The sequence below is a fragment of the Marmota marmota genome, unplaced genomic scaffold, assembly GCF_001458135.2.
Source record: "Marmota marmota marmota unplaced genomic scaffold, marMar, whole genome shotgun sequence".
NCBI lineage: Eukaryota > Metazoa > Chordata > Mammalia > Rodentia > Sciuridae > Marmota > Marmota marmota.
Window position 1 is genome coordinate 24,154,276 of NW_026000211.1, and position 20,468 is coordinate 24,174,743.

The following is a 20,468-nucleotide window of genomic DNA, read 5'->3' on the forward strand; positions in this document are numbered from 1 at the left end:
TCCCCAGAGCCCCCCCCCCCCCTCCTTTTTTTAAATTTTGTCTTGCTAAGTTGCTTAGGACCTCTTTGAGTTGCTAAGGTTGGTTTCACTTGAAGTTGGAGATTTTCTGGCCTCAGCCTCCTGAGGTGCTGGGATTACAGGCATGCACAACCATGCCTGCACACTTCTGATATTCTTCAGATGCTTCAAAAAAGGTTTTTCTATCCCAAATTTATAAAAAATATTTTATATCTTCTATTAATCTACTTTTAGTTTCACATTTATATCTTCGGAGTACTTGAAATTTGTTATACATTTCATAAGATAGGGGTTGACCTTTAGTTTTTGTCAAGTGACCAGACTGTTACCCCAGTAGTGTATCCATCCCCACTGATTTGAAATGCTGTCTTCCTCATTTAAAAAATCCCCATACTTAGCTCCATCTGCTTCCAGACTTTCAGGTTTTCCTCACCAACTTAAGCAGGGGTCAGAGATAGCTTTCCTGGGGATCTAAGGGGAGATATGATGGTGGGGCTTGAACTGGGCTAATGGGTCAGGCAGGGACTTGACGCAGGGAGGTAGGAGAGGCAGAGAGGAAGTGGGTGGGAAGGTCCTGGGACCCCTTTGGACAGGGAATAAGACAGGTCTGTCTGGGAAAGCTCATGGCAAATGAGGTACAAAGGGAGAAGGGGCAGCTGCCCTCCTCCCGGATAAATACAGAGCTCCCATCATGGGGCCCTCCGGTGACCTGGCCCTGCATTCCTCTCCAGCCTTGTCTCCATCCAACCCACCCCCCCCCCTCAGTTTTACACGTGGTTTGTCAGCCGCAGCAGCCCCCACATGTTCCTGCTCCTGCTCACTTGCTCCCTCCCTCCGCCATCCCCCTCTGGACTTGAGTCCTTGCACTCCCATCCCTCTTCTCCCCGCAGGGGCTTAGTGCCGCCCCCTTCTAGGAAGCCCCTCCCTTCTCCCACCCATCCTCGTGCTCACCCCCAGCGCAGGCACTAGACCTGGCTGCGGGAATCTGTTCCCCTGTTGGGCTGGGTGGTTTTTGTAGTCAGGAATCGCTTCTTACTCATCTTTGTACTCTGATCCTCTAGCGTGGAGCCTGGTACACGGACGATTTGTTCAGTGATACCCATTGACTGAGCGAACAAGATAAAAAAAAGATCGCTGCCCTTCTAAAAATGTCAGCTTTGTTGTGTAGAATAGCGCGGGCACCGCAGTTACAGCTCAGACACACATCTGCAAGGAGAGATTGTCTCCACCGCTCACATGCAGGGGGTTTCTGGGGGGAAGACTGACGGATTCCTGGGTGATCTCCTGTTATGCAACAACGCACATGTTTACTATGTGCCTCACCTTACAAGACAGCAGCGGGGAGAGAAGGGGTGAGGAAGGAAGTTCCAAGGGACATTACAATTTGAGCAAGGCGTAGGAAGTGAATAAGGAGCTGGTGGGAAGAATGCTTTACATACAGGTCTACCTTGTTATATTCATGGTTAAGTCTACCTCTTTTATTGCCTCCAAAATCGTCGCCTCCAGAACTGACTTGGCATGAGCTGCTGGCAGTTCAGGTATTTATTTGAACAGAAGCAATGAAGCTTCATGAAAATTCAAAGCATAGCTTTGACATTCCTATTCAGTTACAGTTTAAACTAGTTGGGAACATCAAGTTGTATTTACCTGCTTCATGTGGGTATGGATATATATATATATATATATATATATATATATATATATATGTGTGTGTGTGTGTGTGTGTGTGTGTGTGTGTGTGTGTATTTATTTATTTATAATATATATATTAAAAATATATATAAAGATAAAATCTTTATCTTTTAATGTCTGGCAGCCAAAGCCAGAACCCTTCCAGAATGAGTCTCATGGCAAGGTACTTTTAGACTGAGCTTCCAGAATGAGTCTCATGGCAAGGTACTTTTAGACTGAGATGCATGTGCTCAAGATGTTCCTGGCTGGGCAGGTACAGTGTAGAGATTCTTCTTAGTCTGCCCCAACCTGGTGGGAGAAGACCCAGAACAGAATGTGGGATATCTTACTAGTCAAGTTTTCAGTGCTCTATGCAGTAGTAGAGCATGCAGATTCGTTTTCACTAATCCAAGAGGAAGCTGAGGCTGAGAGAAAGTATTTAGAGCCTTAATTTCTGGAAGGGAATGAATGTATGTATCAGCATGGAGAGACAGACATGTATAACCTTTGAGGTTAGAAGGTCAGAACTCTGGTTTTTCTGACATAGTCCTTGGATGTGTGTGTGTGTGTGCATGTGTGTGCATGTGTGCGCATGTGCTGTACGTGTTTTGCCTTCTGAAAACTTTAGACTTGTTTGATGGTCTGGAATAGAATCTGTAATCCAGGTCACATATTCATTTCACAATATCTCACATGAATAGAAACCTAAATGGCATTCATAATACCTTAATCCATCAAATAGGAGAGTGTGTATGTGTGTGTGTGTGTGTGTGTGTTTTCTAGAGGAATCTAGTAAAGGACTGAATACTGAAAAGAGTTGTTTCAATGCCTTTGTCCTACATTAGAACAAGAAATTGCTGGCAGAGAACTGTGATTTCAGCCATTTGACTAGGGTTTTGGTAATAACTCAACTGTTGTAGGATCATAGTATGTGAATTCGTATTTGTCATGGCTTATAGTGAAGTTAAAGATGCATGGCTGGTCTTCAGACTTTAAGAACAAGAGAGAGTAAGTGTGGGATATAGTATCTAAGAGGTGTTGTTCTAGGGATCCACAGTCCTGGGCTAAGAATCAGAATATGCTCCCCAAGTCATTCTTCATCTGCCAAACATCTCACACTCTTCCCAGAATGAACCACTGGTATTGGCTAGACTTGAGTTTGATTCCAAACTATGTCCTTTTTAACACTGTAACTACAAACTTTTGAAGTATCTACAAGTTGTCTGAGTTCAACTGCTTGGTTCCAGGTTAGATACAGTTCAACAGACAATTAAAATCATCTTGGAAAAGAACTATGGAGGTCAAGTTCAGAAACATTTTTAAATATTCAGTAGAGAAAAACATCCATACCTTGTAACCCGTATGTATTTTTGTGTTTTCTTTTTCTCTAACAATTAGATAAAATTACCATTAAAACTGTTATTCAAATATAGGGAAAAAAAACTTTTATGTTTCTACCAGATGCTTCTTTTATTTAGTGTTCTCTTCTGCTTTTCTTCTTTTCGCCCAAGAATACACCACTGTGTCCTTGTGTTTACAGGGTTTCTCCATAAAATGGTTTGGGGATAAGGAAGAGATAAGCAAATTGATCCTAGTCATTCCCCACAGAAGTAACTGCACCTTCTCAATGTCCTGCACCGTATTTCCTACTTTATTTCCCAACAAAAGGAGGAAGATAAATATGAGAAATTCCCACAAGTCTAGTCTGTAAATCTCTGGAATCCAGTTCCTTCCATATAGAATAAGCTTTCCATCAACCAGTGTGTGTGTGTTTCCCATTCTTGCCATGGTCTACTTTATAAAACGTGCAAATATAAAATAAGACAATAGTAATTTCCCTGGCCCAAGTCATGTATATTTGAATTAATATGCAACTGAAGAATCAAAATTCATGCTCAGGGAAGAAGAGCTGTGGAAAGCTCACCCATGAATAAGAGAGAATGTCACAGACTAGATACTGGGTATGTGTAGCCATCCCAAACCAGTGTTGTCTATTCCTGGAGGCAGTACACTGGCTGAATTGTTGGAAAGATGTTACTGAGGGACGCCAGGAGCCACTCTTCACTGGTGTCCTTTCAGAAGGCAGAGTAATGTGTCAACATCTACCAAGAGGCCTCCTGTCAGGTTCACCACAGCCAGTGAGCCAGTAGCACAAGTAGCTACAGGAAGGTCCCTCACTGCCCCTTTGAGCCTCTTCAGGAATGTTCCTTGGCACAGAGGACATTGGAATAGAACAGGCCTTCTGTTGCTGCATTCCACAGTTGTATGAGACTCTGGTCACTTACGTGCTTGAGAGTTTTTTGGTTTTTTTTTTTTTTTAATGAAGCACCAGAAGTTAGAAAGAAGCCTTTTCTTTTTCTTTTCTTTTAAAGAGAGAGTGAGAGAGAGAAAGAGAGAATTTTTTTTTTAATATTTATTTTTTAGTTTTCGGTGAGCACAACATCTTTGTTTGTATGTGGTGCTGAGGATCAAACCCGGGCCGCACGCATGCCAGGCAAGCGCGCTACCACTTGAGCCACATCCCCAGCCCCGAGAGTTTTTTGGGTTTTGTTTGTTTGTTTTTAAGCGTGCTGATTTGGGGAAGCAAGAAGCTTTTAATTAGAAGTAAAAGTCATTGCTGTAAGGGGAAGAAATAAGTAAAATAAAATGCAGAGTAGATACTTTTTTAAAAGCTGTGTGTTAAATTGTCATGACTCTCAGTAGAGGTTTCTCTGGTTGGCTCAGGGAATTACAGTGCTCTAATCAAGAAATATGTGCCTGCTCCTTAGAACTCCCAAGAGGCCTGGTGTGGAGACTCCTTGCTCTATAGGACAGCCCAGGGAGGTAGTTGGATTTCATTTCTCACTCAGCCCCAAGACCCTGGAAGTAAACCTAGTGTCGTGTTTCCCAGGGGTCTCCTGAGCTGCAGGTAAACTAAGAATAAATGTAGAATGTCGCTGGATTCAGAACCTCATTCCCAAGGCAGCACATGATCCTTTCCAGGGAGGGGATGGAAGAATTGCATTTTTCAAAGTGCATTCTTTCGTGTCAGGCTGATTTTCATTGTCATGGGCCTAATTTATTTGCAAGGCTAAAAGCAGACCAATAGGAATTCATACCCAGCCTCTGAACCGTCACATTATCAGCCTGTAACTTGAAGTCGTCTAGAGTATTCATTGCAGATTGTCAAAATTAATGACATAAATTGTGTTCCAGTTAACTGAGATTGTAGAAGGATAAGATCAATCTCAAATATGAGAAACCCAAGTAAACAATTATAATTGATTTACTCCCGATTCGATATTGAATCTTAAATGCTTTATATTCTGAGAGGCATTAAAATCCTCAGGGAATATGTATTCAGTAGTCATGCTCACAGGCAGTCCAGAAAATCAGATGCTACGGTTAAGGAGTTCTTTTATAAGAGCCATGTTTTCCAGATCGTTCCTCTCATTTTCCACTAGGATGTGGAGTTGTACCATATTGTGTGGTAGTGAAGAATACAGCCTTGTGACTAGAGCCCTTGCCTGGCAATGCGTGGGGCCTTGAGTTCAATCCCAAGCACCACAAAAAAAGAAACAAGAAAAAAGAATACAGCCTCTTCATTGAATACACATTCGCTCTTCTAGTTTTTACTACTTCCAAACATGTAGGGAAGACTGTTTAATGGGGGCCTTGTTTTCTTTATCCTATAAAGTGGGGCCAGTATTAGCATTGCCTCACTGAGCGGGTATAGAGATGAAACGAATTAATACGTGTCACTGGCACATGGTGAGCACATTAAGTCAGTGTTCCTTGTTACTGTTACGAGATGTTTTTAGAAATCCAGTGTATGTCTGTAGTAACGGGGAATCTATGTCCTTGGTTATAATCTCTTCTGTCCTGACAGGAAAGTGGCAGATGCTCAGTGGCGGCCTCCTGAACATCACCAAGGTGTCCTTCTCAGACCGCGGAAAATACACATGTGTGGCTTCTAACATCTACGGCACTGTGAACAACACGGTGACCCTGAGAGTCATCTTTACCTCTGGAGACATGGGCGTCTACTACATGGTTGTGTGCCTCGTGGCCTTCACCATCGTCATGATCCTCAACATCACCCGCCTGTGCATGATGAGCAGCCACCTGAAGAAGACGGAGAAAGCCATCAACGAGTTCTTTAGGACAGAAGGTGCAGAGAAGCTGCAAAAGGCATTTGAGATCGCCAAGCGGATCCCCATCATCACCTCAGCCAAAACCCTAGAGCTTGCCAAAGTCACCCAGTTCAAAACCATGGAGTTCGCCCGTTACATTGAAGAGCTCGCCAGGAGTGTGCCTCTGCCTCCTCTCATCATGAACTGCAGGACCATCATGGAGGAAATCATGGAAGTGGTTGGGCTGGAGGAGCAGGGACAGAATTTTGTAAGGCACACACCAGAAGGCCAGGAGGCCACCGACAGGGATGAGGTGTACACGATCCCCAACTCTCTGAAGCGGAGTGACTCTCCCACTGCTGACTCGGACACCTCCTCGCTGCACGAACAGCCTCAGCAGATTGCCATCAAGGTGTCTGTTCACCCCCAGTCCAAAAAGGATCACGTGGACGACCGAGAGGGGGTGCAGTTTGAGGTCAGAGATGAAGAGGAGACAGAACCCTCAGCCGAGCGTTCCCCGGAGACTGCAGAGCCTTCTACAGATATAACATCCACCGAGCTCACATCCGAAGAGCCGACACCCGTGGAGGTGTCAGACCGAGACCTGCCACCAGCTCACCTGGAAGTAACAGAGCCAGCAGTGACACGTGACAAAAACACCTGCATTATTTATGAAAGCCATGTCTAATAGCAACTCCGAAAAGCTATGCATATCGAGAAAATCAGGGGCTGCTCCTTGTAACACAGATGTAGTAAGCACTTGCCGCTAAGCCTTACCAGGAGACTCATCCCTGTAGGTAGGAGTGAGACGATTGGAAAAGGGGAAACAGCTGCGCACAGGTTATGTGACTGGAACCTCCTCCGTAGAAAGGATGCGAGAAAGATCAGGGTGCAGAATTGATAGTGTCACACAGAAGGTATCCGTCCTTGTGATATGAATTTTAGAATTGGCCATTTTCTGCCAAACCCCTTAATTGGTGATGCCCTTCTGGCAAAGAGTACACTACTGTTAAGATATTTCTGAGTTCAAGAGCTCTGTCCAATGCATCAGCATTGCTTTTCCTTTTAAAAATTATAGGTCTGCTACAATAGCAAACGCACGTACATGGGTTTGTTGCACTTTCTTCTCAGTTTTATTTATGTTCACTTTATAACAGAGTAGTTGATATTATATTAATACTAATTGCTCTTTCTGATGGAGTCCTCTTTATCACCTTCATTTTTATTTTTCTCCGGAAAGGTTTACCTCAGAGGCTTTGGTATCAGTCACCCATTCCAGGACTGATATCTACAAGTCATTTGTAATGTTCCAGAGTAGTTGCTAGGATCATTTTTTTTTTTCATTCCCCAGGTCTGTTTTCATACTTTGCTTTTGTTTGTTTGTTTCCAATGAAGCTGCTCTAATGAAACTGAGAAATACTTTGCTCCAGAATCGCACTTTAATAGTCAAATAAAAAATGTGTTTACCTGTCCAATTCTGAGAGCCTTTTGGGGAACTCAACCGAGGTGTGGAGGGAGATTGTAAAAGGTTAAATATACCCACTCTGCTCATGAAAACTATTTACACTGAAGTAACATCATCCTCCAAACCAAGACTGGTTCTTTACCTGGAAAATTTATCGCTTCCAAAGACAGAGGCATTTCATGAATTCCTGTAGGTCATAGGGTCTTGGCATCTCAGAAGGGTTTGCAGGACCATGCACTGTCAGTCAACTAAAACACTTGACTTAGGGCAACAAATACAAGGATCTATGAAGTGCATAACCAGGTCCATTTGTGTAAACGACCTACTGACTTGCTGGTTCTTGAAAGGGAGAGTGAATGACTAGGGTGATGGCATAGAGAACCATGCCATCAAGTTTTATGCCAAAATTATTGAATTATTAATCCCACACGGCAGCGTGATGTTATGGAAAGAAGATAAAACTAGTCATCCAGAGGCTTATTATTTCCCTGACTGTGCCAATAACTGGCTGCCTGGCATGGGGCAAGTCTGGGCCTCACTCTCCCTGTCTGTAAGAGGGGGCAGACTAGATGAGCTCCGAACACCACCACTCTCTCAGAGACCAATATTAACATCTTCAGTCTTTTTCACAATTACTCTAAAGATTTTTTTGCTTTCATCCCTGGGTTCTCCAAATATTTTTATGCTGCATTACTTAAATAAAGAGAATTAGTTTTTGAAAAACCATAGCATTTTAAACAAATTGTGGAATCTCTCCTCCCCCACCCTACCCCCCAAAAAATCATTAGGACCACTTCTATAATTTAGATTCAGTCTTAGGATGAGTGATATTTTACTACATCTTCATGTAAAGCAAAGGAGTGAGTCATGGCCGTATCAAGTGTGATGAGCATCTGGGGCTGTGAAGTCAGAGGTTAAATGGGCCACAGTGAGAGAGCAGACCCACATAGTCTTCACTCTAACCATCTGGGGAAGTGATCTTGGAAAGGTCCCTTCTTCCTGGGTTTAATCTTTTTTCATCTGTAAAACATGCAGGCAGTATTCAGTGGTCCATTACATCCCTAAGTTCAAACAGAGTTTTATGGAAATGTTTTCAATCCTCAGTAATCCCCATCGCACAAGAAAAGAACAAATGGGAGCAAAAATGGGTACACGAGACTGGATGCTCCTGTGATCCATACTTCACCTTAAAGGTGTCTGGCTCTGTAACTGAGGTCAGTGGGCATGGCTTTAGGAGAGGTCTGGATGATGGGTCTATTTATAGGTAACTGATATGGAAGGTGATCTGGCAAGGCACGGTTTGACCAGACATCCCTTTAAAGATCACCTAGTTGGAAGCATCTTGCGGTGGGAGTGGGGGTTCACCTAAAGAAATTAGTAGTGAGCAATCATTCCTGTTTGGGCTCTCTGGATTATGGTTGGGTTTTGTTCTTGTTTTTTTTTTTTTTGTTTTGTTTTGTTTTGCCGATTTTTAAAAATTTTTTCTTTTTAGACGTACAAAGACAGTAGAGTATATTTTGACATACATACGTGGGGTATAATTTATTCTAATTAGGATCCTATTCTTTGGTTGTACATGATGTGCAGTTTCACTACTGGTGTATTTATATGTGGACATAGGAAAGTTATGTCGGATTCATTCCACTCTCTTTCCTATTCCCATCCCTGGGTTATGGTTTTGTTTTTAATTTGCAGGTAAGTTTTTTGTCTCCCCCTCTTAGAATATAAAGGTTTCCAACTGTTGTGGAGATTAACAAACTCTTACCTTCAAATTATTAGCCCAAAATAGCAACAGAGACTAGGAAACTCATCTGTGATGTCAGGTGAACTTGTCCCCATTCTATCCAGTTCTCATTCCACCAAACCCCATGCTGATTTCCACAAGAAAACCACAGAAGGCATCCATTCCATGTAGATATTGATTAGGGATAATAAACTGGGCAGCTTTTTTTATGAAACAAGAGCTGAAATGTGTGACCAAAGAATGTTTCTCGAATGGTCTGGTCTCTCTTTTTGGACTGGTAGGGCAGGAATGATATAGATTTTCAAAACTCCTTCTTTAAGGCATCAAAATGCTCTTGATATAACAGCCAACTTACAGGGAGCTTGGCTGATAATGAAAATTTCGCCTTCCAGAAATCCTACACGGTTCCTCTCCATCCTACAGCATTCATGAAATGAGAGAGGCCCTTATGCTAGAATATGAAATGTAGACCTCATGACTTTTCAAAAATAAAGTGAACTGTCAAGCTTCTTAGGAATTCTTAGAAGTGTGGCTGAATTATTGTACAGACACACACTCATACACTGGACTTATTTGAGCAGTTTTAAAATTTCCAATGCTAAATCCCAAGCCATGTCCTCTGGGTCTTATGTAGTCATTCTTAAAACCAAACAAATTCTGGTTTCTGAGTCCTCTTGGTCATATCTCTAGCAATTTTTTTCTTGAACTTCTAAAAATGATTCACATATGTGTGCATACTTAATTCACTTAGATGATCTATAAACTTGGATGGTATTTATTCTAAATGGGAACAAAACAGAATTTTATATGGGAAATCTATGTAATTTATAATGGTTTTCTTTTATATATTATATTTTCATATATTTAGGGCACATCTACTGCTATTCTCATCTTTTTGTACATCATACTTGACAAAAAGAAATACTTATACTTGACTAAAATCTCTAGGAACCAAATGTGATGTATGTAATATATAACATAAAGGAATAATTCTAAAATTGCCTGAGTGTTCTCACCCACCACATTGTCGTGCCATGTCATTATATCCATCTCGTTGGGGATGCTTGTAAGCCTTTCTACAACTAAGGCTGAAAGGCCCAACATCCTACACAATGGATTCTGGGATTCCCTTCCCTCGTCTTTTTAATTGTTTGTCTCATTTTCAATTGCACAAGTCTGAGTGTTTCAACTTCCTTTGGAAGTGTACATGTGAGATTACAAAAAAGCAACTTGACAGGTAGACTGAGTGCATTGGATCATGGCTATGTAAATTGTTTTAATAGATAGCATGTTTTAAATCTAATGCGTGGGTTGTTATTCACCAGTGATCTAGGATCTGCTCAGCTCTGTAGCATGTGAAGAAAATGTCAGGCACAGAGAACACCTGCATGTTTTGAACAGGGACACTGACCAATGCAATGCAGCCAACACAAACCACCTTGACTATAGAAATACCAGCCCCCGCTGCTGGAAGAAATATTTTAGGAAGGCAAATCAGTCACCTTTCAGCATTTAAAATATGGTGTATCAGTGCTAAAACGTAAATAGCAATCCCTCTGCTTCTGTTAACTGGAGATTTCCTTTCAGTGTTTTCAATTGGTAAGAAATGGAGCATTAAATTATATTTCAGATACTGTTTTTTTTTTTTCTCAGCACAATTCAGCTACTATCCTTTACCTATTTTCACCTATTCCTTTGGCATTCCCCAAAGTAATTCCTATTTCTAGTCTTGCTTTTTAAGCTAACTTTAAATATCTACCAAACCTCATTGTATATTCACCCATATATTTTGAGCACCTGTTATCTTCAAGATATTGGTCACTTCTACATTCACCTATTCATTAAAAAAGAAACCCTCAACATAGATAGCAAAGTTAATCTTCCTAATGACATTTTTATAATTATGTTCGGTGATGAGCAGGTTTGGATTAAACAGATCAATTGTGGGGGAAAATAATCAAATAGAACAGAATTGCTTATTATATTTCCCAAAGAACTCAGTGTTTACCTGTTATACAAGAAAATATGTGAGGATGATGACACTCTTTAAATGACTGTTTTTTAAGAGGTGGAATTTATTAAGGGGCTAATGCTAAGAATCTTACAATCAAAATGAAAGCTATTAAAGGAAATGTAAAAATAGAAGTAGTTCTAAGACTATTCTGGCATAAATTATTTTCATTTGACCAGTGATAAAAGCCTCCCAATGTAACTTTCCAGCGCCATGTAACAGCTGATAATGTTATGATCAAAGAAGACACTTTCACCTATGTTTGGGTTGCTGTATTTCAGTAGTTCTGAATGTCCTTTGTTAAATTGGAAAATAAGATGAAAAATGCGGGCGGAAATGTCAATCTGATGATTTTGTGAACTGTAAAATGTTCACTTTTAAAAATATATTAAGGATGTAAACAAATGACTAAAATAAGTTGTCATTACTGTAGCAAAAAAAAAAAAAGATCTATCTTGTATCTTGATTGTTGCTTTAATAAAGGGTTTGCGCAGGTGTGTGGAATGTATGTCATGTCCTACCTGAAGGGCATGTCGTCGTAGCCTGATTTACTCTTCCCAGGGATACGAAATCTGTAGTGGATTCATATCCCCACTTTTGGCATCTGCAGTATTTCTTGGGAAAAGAAAAAAAAAACGAACCATTTTTCTATGTAAAACTGCAAAATTATATCCTACTTCAGAAGATTTAACTCTTTCCTGACAAATTTCAAAGAGATTTTTATCTATATCACAAAATCATTTGTAGCATGCAACATCAAACTTGCTCTTAAGTTTGCCAAAATGACTGGGAAACTCTCAGAAGAGTTCACAGAAAGAAGGTATCAGGAGCAGAACCACCATGGATTACCTGAACAACACCAAATCAAAGGTTAAGGCCAAGTAGGTACTTTGAGGATCAGTGAGCTGCAAAAGCTTGATTCCTTTTAGAAGAGGTGAGTGTCCTGGTGGGTGAGAAAGGAGACTTAGCAAGTGGAAAACTAACCAAAAGGACAAAGTCAGTATTCTTCTGTAGAGCACACCAAACAAGCAAGCAAAATAATTGCGTGGTTTCAAAAAAAAATTTTTTAAAAAATATATATATATATACACACACACAACACAGAGCATTCATATATATATATATATATATATATATATATAAATATAAATATATATATATAATTTTTTTTTTACTTGAACATCTTGCAAGTGAAATCCTAAATGGGGAACTCATGTAGTAGACTATTCTGTTGTTGATAGATTTTTAAGTGCTGAGTCAAAAGTCTTAAACACTGTCCCTGGTCTTTGTTGAGCTGGGAACCTAATGCACTCCTGACACAAGAAAATTGTCTGCTTTCCTGTCAATACAAACTAAAATTATATCCATATAAAAGGTTGGGCACTCCTGCTGCTACTACACTAACTACGCCTACCACTGGGAAACAGGAGTGAGCCAAATGGTTTCTGCCAATAGGGATGTTGTGTTATTTTTTTTTTTTAATGACTATGATGGTAGGACCTGAGACAGGCTAACTTTGTAAGGAAAAGAGGTTTATTTCGTTTACAGTTTCAGATGCCAAAAGTCCAAACAGCCAGGCAAAGCCTCTTGCCAGGGTTCCCCTTGGTTGCATCCCTCCATAGTGGATGCCAACATCGGAATCCAGGATTGCAGGTGAGAGGAAGGGATTGAATCTTGGAAGGGCCAGAGAGGGATGAAGGCCCCACCAGTCCTTGCAGGTGGCTCATGGACCTTCTTCCACTGGGCCGGTCTCTTAAAGGTCCCACCACTCTACTGAGGACCAAGCCTCCCTCACATGAAACTTGGGGGACAAATCACATCCAAACCATAACAGATGTTAAAGGCAAAATCAGGTTCTTTCTCCACCTCCCTAACACATACCCAGAGCCTGAGACTCGGTAAATAAAAGGTGGTTCAAAAGCCAGAAAAAAAAAAATGTATATATAAATCAACTGATTCATTACCTCAGTAGATTAATGTGGTAGGTTTTTTATTGTTGTTCGATCCCTGTTGTACCAGGGATTGAACTCAGGGGCACTCAACCACTGAGCCACATCCCCAGCCCTATTTTGTATTTAGAGACAGGGTCTCACTGAGTTGCTTAGCATCTCACTGTCTCTGAGGCTGGCTTGAACTTGCAATCCTCCTGCCTCAGCCTCCTCAGCTTTTTCACTGCTGCAACTAAAGGACCGGACCGGAACAATTGTAGCGGCTGGGATTACAGGCGTATGCCACTATGCCCAGCATGTTCTTGTGTCTTGCTTAGTTACCTTCTCTCATTCTCTAATGAATTTGAGGTGATTGGATTAGGTGTATTTTAGTATCTGTGAATTCTTTGAAATTGTTAATTGTTGTGTTTCATACAAAGACACAGATTCTCAGTAACCAGACTATATTAATCAGACATTCCACACCCAATCATTTTGAATCAATGAAAAATTTACAGTGTGATTATAAAAGCAGAGCAGTTGTAACGGTTTATCTGCAGCTAAAACTGGAAGGCTTTCTGCTCTAACACATGACTATGACTATTACTAAAGAGGGTGAACTGTGGACAACAAGAACATGGGAAACATTCAGTGTGTTTTCTTCAAGTCCCTACATATGCATTTGGATTTGCCATTTTAAATCTTTTTCTTTGAGACTTTTAAAGCACTTCTGCGTAAAAATACAAATTAAGAGTTATACACCTTTGAACTATTTTCCTTTTTCATTAAACATCTAATTCACCAATATAGAAAAATTCTGATACGATTTTCCTATTTGTGTGAGCTCTAAAGAGGGTGGCTATGCTTTATGACGCCTAAATTAGATTCGGTCCAATACCCAATCATAAAAGTGTCTCCATCCAATCAATAACAAAAATGTATACATATTCGCTGCAATGGTCTGAGTCTAGATGTGTATGTGTGCACATGTTTTCATACATGGACACAGCATAATTTGGTAGATTTTGTACCACAGTACTTCCCCCTTATCCTCCTCTTCCCAATCCTTCTTTATCTCCTTCCTGGATTGGTCTCCCTTCTATTTTCATGAGATGGTGTTTTAGTGAGCTTTTTCACTGCCGCAACTAAAGGACCAGACCAGAACAATTGTAGAGGAGGAAAGGTTTACTTGAGGACTAAAGGTTTCAGGAGGTCTCCATCCACAGACAGCAGGCTCCATTCCTCAGGGCTCAAGGTGAGGCAGAACATCATAGTGGAGGGAAGAGGTTCAGGTCATGATCAGAAAGCAGACAGAGAGTGCACTCTCCAGATGCAAAAAAATATACCCGTAGCCACACCCCAATGAATTACTTCCTCTAGTCACACCCCATCTGCCCCCAGCCACCACTCAATTATCCCATCAGGGATTGATCTGCTGATTAGATTATGCTGTGACACAGTCATTTCTCCTCCAAACCTTCTTGCATTGTCTCACATGTGAGCTTTTAGGGGACACCTTATATCCAAACCATAACAGATCCCTTTTTAAAAAATTTCCTCTCTCCACATATGACAGAAAACATTTGAGCCTTGACTTTCTGAACCTGGCTCATTTCACCTAGCATGATGTTCTCCAGTTCCACCTATTTACCAGCAAATGCCATAATTTCATTTATGGCTTTTATGGTTGAATAAAATTCCATCATGTGTATATACCACATTTCTTTATCTGTTCATCTGTTGACAGGCACTTGGTCTGGTGTCATAACTTGGCTATTGTGAATGACACTGTTATAGACATAGGTATGCACAGAACACACTTTTTTAAATCGGTAATCTGCTTAATTAGACAAGTGGAACTTATTTGGAACCAACTGTAATAAGTATGATTTTCCATAAAAAATATGTGCCAATTTATCCATTTCTTGGAGCTTGATTTCCCAGCACTTTAGAATGGTTTGTACAATGAAGACTAGGGTAGATTGCAGAAGAGAGGGGACATTCACACACTTGAAATCCTAGAGAATTCTTGAGAGGCCTTGAATCTGAGGTAGCATTAGGTCGCAGTGTAGGAACTCTGGAACAGCCGGTTCATACCCTAAATTGCCCTTGCAGCCAAGACAGGCAGAATATAGAAGAAAGACGTAGTTTCTACATGTCTAACCAAGTCCCAAGTCTCAAGGAAAGAAGATTACTCCTGGATCCAAAATGTCTAGTACTCACCACTACTCTAAAGTCCTACAACTGAAGCTACAGAATGGAAGGAAAAAAAAAAATCTTGGGTAGCTGGTAGCCCTGGCACATGGCTGTATAATCCCAGAGACTGGGGAGGCTATAAAGGACTGGGTAAAATACCCCTTGGTTAAATCTCCAGTATTTAAAAAAAAAAAAGAAAAAATCATGAGCAAAAACACAAACAACCTCTGTGACTCTGGTGGTCCTATGTTATCCTCACATTCTTGTCCTTGAATAAGATAAGATCTAACTTTAACTGTACTGCATCATGGCAATAATGAGATATCTGTCAATTATGATATTACATTAAGAAGGCATTACAGGGGCTGGGGATGTGGCTCAAGCGGTAGCGCGCTCGCCTGGCATGCGTGCGGCCTGGGTTCGATCCTCAGCACCACATACAAAAAAAAAAGATGTTGTGTCCACCGAAAAACTAAAAAATAAATATTAAAAAAATTCTCTCTCTCTCTCTCTCTCTCTCTCTCTCTCTCTCTCTCTTAAAAAAAAAAAAAAGAAGGCATTACAGGTCTCAGTAAGACCCTAATGCCAATTGCCAAGTACTAAAATTAAGACAACTGGTCACAGTGTTGAGAGAAAAGAGGCCTGATCCAAACCCAAGGAAAGTGCAGGGGGCCTATTCCTGCACAGAATCACTTGATGAGTCTGCAAAGGTCCTCATTCAAAGCCACAATGAAAGATTCATTCCCCTGAGTAATATTTTTATTATGCAAATGTCCTAGGCCTGTGATCATCATTAACTCTTGTCAGGATCCTTAGTTCCTAGTATGAACTGGTTTCATGTTAATTCTCTACCTGACCCACTGAAATGTGAGCACCTAGAGAGACAGGACTATTGAAGAGGGCAGAGGAGAAGAGAAATGTTGACTCCCAGCAGATCGGCAGGACTGGACTGGGTGGAGGTTCCTGAGTGGCCAGATAATACCATGAGTGCTGGCTTCCTGGAAGCATGTCCACTGGAGGCATGAGAAAATTGAAAAGCAGTTTTTTAATATTGTCACCCAGGACCAGCCACGCCAGATATCAACGAATTGGTAAAATATGGCATATGGTAGGTGCATCAGTATATGTAAATTAATTACTAAAATCACAAAATATTGTACTCATTACATAATTTCTAGTTAAGAAATTTCTTCAGTCTTACTCATGGTTGTCTCCTCAATGCTTAAAGCATTTGGATCTAAGTTAATTAGTGTTCTGTTTTAAAAATAAAATTGTCAAGTCATTTTTGAAAAATAATTCCCACTAATAGTGAAAGGCAGACTTTGGTGGAATAGCATCATCCAAATGCTCATTTATTTTGAATATGATGAATTAATTAAGATTCTTCCTTTTCATCAGGTTCAAAAGGTTCTTTATAATCACAACATCAGTAACATCTATATATCCCACTCAAAATTCAGATTAAACACAAAAATCCATGCAATAAAACAACTTCAACTATGATGTTTGATTTCCTGTTTTTATTCTAAATTTTATTTCTGTTTTCTCTTCATATGATGCATTTTACAGTCCTATAAGATTGTTTCTACTCATCAATAGCAGCAGGAGGTAAATATCCTGGCCCATTTTAAATTTTTTAGTATCAAAGAATATTTAGAAAAGTGAGTAAACCCTAAGCCTTTTCATTGGTTCCCCTCCATAAAAGTACTCACTCTTCTTCTTCCCTGTCTTACAGGTACTTTAACTCAAGAAACAGAAATAATTTTCCCAAGACCATAAAAGCAAGTCCATACAGATTCTGCATGAACTAGACTTTGAGCTCTGTAAAGACCAGTATCACATCCATATCTGCATAGAGCTTCCCAGGAAACCTTAAAGACTACTGGCATTTACTAAATATTAATTAAACAAAAAAGGTATATCTTGCAGCTAATTAGGATTTATTAGGAATTAAATTAGACATGTGCAATGGATGTGTAACTGATGTGATTCTGCAATCTATGTATGGGGTGAAGGTGGGAGTTCATAACCCACTTGAATCAAAGTGTCGAATATGATATGTCAAGAAATTTGTAATGTTTTGAACAACCCACAATAAAAAATTAAAAAAAAAATTAGACATGTGGTTCTAAGAGGCCCAACATGGTCCACGCCTGTGATCCCAGCAATCTTAGAGGCTGAGGCAGGAGAGTGGCAAGTTCAAAGCTAGCCTTGGCAACTTAGGGAGACCCTCAATAACTTAGTGAGACCCCGTCTCAGAATAAAAAATAAAAGGGCTGGGATTGTGGCTCAGCAATTTAATTTCCCTGGATTCAATCCCCAGTATAAAAAAAAAAATAAGGGGGGGAGGGGCCAAGAGAGTTCATTTGCTCCTTTCAATGCATAAGGACAAAGTGAGAAGGTGCCATTTATGAGAAAGCAGACCCTCACCAAACACTAAATCTTCTGTAATCTTGATCGTGGACTTCCCAGTCTCCAGAATTGTAAGAAATTGATTTCTGTTGTTTATAAGCCATCCAGTCTGTGGTATTGGTGTTACAGCAGTCCAAACAGTCTAAGACAATGATTTTTCTTGGTAGATTCATTTTATTCAAGAATAGAATATAACTTTAAAATTTTTCCCCCATTTTCTTTTCTTTGTCACTTTAACCCAATATTTGAAAAGGCTTCGTCCACTCTAGTTCTATCATGGTGAGACAATTTTCTACAGTAAGAAATCTGTGGTGAATTCAAGAGAAATAAATTGTGACATTAAAATTACTTCTAGGCCATTACATGTCATGTTCTCTGCAAGCACTTAACAGTCACTGGAGGATCAGGTGAATAAAACCACCTCCTTTCTATAGTGTAGATATTGGTGGGGACAGTAAATGCACCCCTGGTATAGGTGAACACAAGAACTGTGCAGAGTGGTGCCCTGGCTTAATTCCAAGTTTTTTTTCCCTCAAAAGAAACAAACAAAAAGAATTCTAGTGAAGGACAATTGGCCAATTCGGTCTCTGGAACCTATGTTGCCTTTTCTATAATCTTCACCAAGGTAAAATTTCCCCAAATGAAAACTCGCCCAGGAGCAGTAAAGAGCTTAATTTTTCCTTTCCTAAATAGGAAGGTGTGTTTATCTTTCCTGATTTGCTTTTAGGACAGTGCTGCCTGTGAATCTCCTTGTTGTAGGAGCAGGAAAATATGACTCATGAAGTGAGGGAATTGTTTCAAGATTGAGGCTGGAGAAAGTAAAAAGTTAAATGGCTTGATATTTATGTATGTATGTATTGACTGTGACAACCTGATAATGCACTTTTTTTTGTAGCTCACATACATTTGCTTTTCCCAGCCCATGCCTACATCTGGGAAGGGCTACCATTCACACCATTTCTGGAGAGAGGGAGGATTTCTGCCACTTGCTGCAACTTCATTGTTCCAAGAAGTCACCCTTCATCCTCAGAGAAACCAGAGTCTGGTTTCCCCTTGTCTTTCTGTGCCTCTGCATCTTGGTCTTGTCACAGGGAAGCTTAGACCAGTTACCAGGCTTCTGGGTAATGAACATCTTGTTTTCCTCTGGCCTAAAGGTTAGCCAGATGCTTACCGGTAGACTGGTACTTGAATTACATAAGCAAACATACACTTCAGGAGATATTGACTTTTTACTGGTTCTCATATTTCTGCCATTGTACTGTCAGGGTTCTTTAGAAGAACAGAACAAATAGAATGCATATGTACTTATACGAGGATATTTGTTAGACCGGTGCACACAATCAAAGGCTGGATATTTGCACAATGGCCATCTGCAGGCTGAAGGGTCAGGCAAGCCAGTAAGCTGCTCAGTCCAAGAAGCTAGAGCCTCAAAACAAGAGGAACCAATGTGCAGGCCCAGTTCGGTGCTGAAGGTGTGGAAACTCCCTGGAGAGTCACTAGTATATGTCCACGTTCAAAGGCTGAAGAACCTGGAGTCTGGTGTCTGCAAGTTGAGGCCACCAGCAAAAACCCATACTGCTCAAGAAGAATTGTGGTTGCACAGGGGAGTTTCCCGCCTCCACTTTTCGGTTGCACCTGGGCCCCCAGTCTACTGGACAGTGCCACCCACATTCAGGGTGGGTCTCCTCCCTCAGTTCGCTGACACATGTCAACTGTCCCTGGAAACACACTCACAGACACACCTATAACTGAGCTTTACCAAGTGTCTAGGCGTCTCTCAATCCAGTCAAGTTGACAACCACGATTTACCATCACAGCTCTGAATATCTCTGGTCACTTTCAGACATTTTTGGTCACCATACACATACATTAACATACATAAAATACCCAAATGTTAATTGTTTTCAATTAATATTTGAAAGGGGGTTCACTTCCCCCCTTATTTTATAAGGGTCACTGAAAGATAAACATGTATACCTCCTTAATTCCGCCTTTCTTTCCAAATGTCAAAATGGTCAGGCCTGATTTATTTCCACTAACCTGACTGCTCTTTGCTATCCTGATCCCTGCACTTCACAAGGCAATTTTCCCTCCCTCCTTTTAAGGCCACCCTCCACTGACATGGACCTGCCACTGTCACCACCATCAGAATATTGTCTGTTCACCCTTATTCTTCAGGACGCAGATCAAACTCATCTTAGAGGCCTCTAGGTCAGGAATTGCTTCCCTATGTGACAAACTGCTTACACACCCATGTGCCCTCCTTCCTGCACCCTTTCCTACATACAACCCAGCACTCCACTGGCAAAGAAGCTCATGATCCTTTCTGATCATTCTCAGAAGTAGTAACTATGGAAAAATCAAGAGGGCTGGTCTTCTAACGGCAGAATCACACCACCATGTGACACACAGAGATCTTCCAATGGCAAAAATGACATCTGCAACCATGAAAATATACCTATCCCCCTCACATCCTCCTTGACACCATGCAGACAGAAAGACTCTCAAAACCAAAGCAGCTAGTTCTTTGTCTTACTCTAACACTACTCTTCTTTCCTGAAGTTTAATAACAGTCTAGAGGCCCTGGTGAGAATGGGACTCAGAGCCACATTTCCAAACTTATTCCTGCCAAAGTTCATTTGTAGCTTCTGAGTCATGCTCTCCTGAATGGCTGAGCTCTAAAATCACTGCCTCACAAATCTGAGAATGGCCCTGGATCCCAGAGCTCCCCGCTGACCTGGTGTCTGGCAGTGAGGCCCAGTTGCTGCCTTCTTATGTAACAGCAGCTCTGCTCAACCTCACTGTAATCCCTCATTTCCAGCATTTGCACAATCATGAGAAGCTGGACTCTAGGTACTGTTTAACTAAGTGGTAGAAATCTTTCTGAACTCTCTTTGCAAATAACTTCAGC

The 20,468-nt window shown here is 40.8% G+C and overlaps 1 protein-coding gene across 1 annotated transcript in view; it reads left to right on the plus strand.

The window, feature by feature from the left end:
• Nucleotides 1-11,529, plus strand: part of Mfap3l (microfibril associated protein 3 like) — a 41,510-nt gene extending 29,981 nt beyond the window's left edge. Inside the window, exon 3 of the mRNA XM_015486216.2 lies at nucleotides 5,558-11,529. Coding sequence (XP_015341702.1) covers nucleotides 5,558-6,489 — 932 coding nt within the window. The 3' untranslated portion in view covers nucleotides 6,490-11,529. The remainder of the gene's footprint in view (nucleotides 1-5,557) is intronic.
• Nucleotides 11,530-20,468: the final 8,939 nt, after the last annotated feature.